Source organism: Pygoscelis adeliae, unplaced genomic scaffold (assembly GCF_000699105.1).
Source record: "Pygoscelis adeliae isolate BGI_AS28 unplaced genomic scaffold, ASM69910v1 Scaffold492, whole genome shotgun sequence".
Lineage (NCBI taxonomy): Eukaryota > Metazoa > Chordata > Aves > Sphenisciformes > Spheniscidae > Pygoscelis > Pygoscelis adeliae.
In genome coordinates this window covers 478675-480067 of record NW_008824349.1, presented here as the reverse complement: position 1 = coordinate 480067, position 1393 = coordinate 478675, and the positions used below count along the sequence as shown (strand labels likewise).

Sequence of the window (1393 nt, the reverse complement as noted above, 5' to 3'; positions counted from 1 at the left end):
GTCCTGCCGGGTGAGCTCCCAAGTCACCGGCGCCTCTTCCCATGCCCGTCTCCTGAAGCGACCCCCAGCCCGGCATGGATGTGGCCAACACCACCACCTCCCCAGAGCGCTCCCCCGAGGGGGCAGGCGGCCCCGGCCTCGCCGGGGTGACCCTGGGCTACCAGCTGCTCACCTCCCTGCTCCTGGGCACGCTCATCCTGTGCGCCGTGAGCGGCAACGCCTGCGTGATCGCGGCCATCGCCCTGGAGCGTTCCCTGCAAACCGTGGCCAACTATCTCATCGGCTCGCTGGCCGTCACCGACCTCATGGTGTCCGTGCTGGTGCTGCCCATGGCGGCCCTCTATCAGGTGCTGAACAAGTGGACGCTGGGGCAAGTCATCTGCGACATCTTCATCTCGCTGGACGTGCTGTGCTGCACCTCTTCCATCCTGCACCTGTGCGCCATCGCCTTGGACAGGTACTGGGCCATCACGGACCCCATCGACTATCTCAACAAGCGGACTCCCCGGCGGGCCGCTGTGCTTATCAGCCTGACCTGGCTCATCGGCTTCTTGATATCCATCCCGCCCATGCTGTGCTGGAGGACGGCCGAGGACCGCTTGAACCCCGACGCCTGCACCATCAGCAGGGACCGCGGGTACACCATCTACTCCACCTTCGGCGCTTTCTACATCCCGCTCCTCCTCATGCTGGTGCTCTACGGCCGCATCTTCAAGGCGGCCCGCTTCAGGATCCACAAGACCGTCAAGAAAGCGGAGAAGAAGAAAATCGCCGACCCCTGCCTCACCCTCTCCCCGGGCGCCCTGCAGAAGAAAAGCAACGGGGAGCCTGGCAAGGGCTGGAGGCGGACTGTGGAAGCGCAGAAGAAGAACGTCGCCGACCCCGGCCTCACCCTCTCCCCGGGCGCCCTGCAGAAGAAAAGCAACGGGGAGCCTGGCAAGGGCTGGAGGCGGACTGTGGAGCCCAAGCCCGGTGCCTGTGTCAACAGCGCGGTGCGGCAGGGCGAGGACGGGGCCGCCCTGGAGATCATCGAGGTCCAGCACTGCAACAGTTCCTCCAAGACTCACCTGCCGCTGCCCAGCGAGGCGTGCGGCTCCCCGCCGCCCCCCTCCTTCGAGAGGCGCAACGAGAAGAACACGGAAGCCAAGCGGAGGATGGCTCTGTCCCGTGAGAGGAAGACTGTCAAGACCCTGGGCATCATTATGGGCACCTTCATCCTCTGCTGGCTGCCGTTCTTCATCGTGGAGCTGGTCCAGCCCTTTTGTGGCAGTAAGTGCTACACGCCCAAGTGGCTGGTGGCAGTCGTCAACTGGCTGGGCTACTCCAACTCCCTCCTCAACCCCATCATCTATGCCTATTTCAACAAAGACTTCCAAAGTCATTTTAAGAAAAT

At 63.6% G+C, this 1393-nt stretch overlaps 1 protein-coding gene across 1 annotated transcript; it reads left to right on the top strand.

Annotated features, from left to right (window-relative positions):
* Nucleotides 1-19: 19 nt before the first annotated feature.
* Nucleotides 20-1391, top strand: HTR1A (5-hydroxytryptamine (serotonin) receptor 1A, G protein-coupled; the record flags this gene model as incomplete). Its single annotated transcript, XM_009319175.1, has 2 exons — nucleotides 20-844; nucleotides 950-1391. Coding segments are annotated over exons 1-2 (1212 nt in total), but the record flags the coding sequence as incomplete, so codon positions are not given.
* Between the last annotated feature and the right edge of the window lie 2 nt (nucleotides 1392-1393).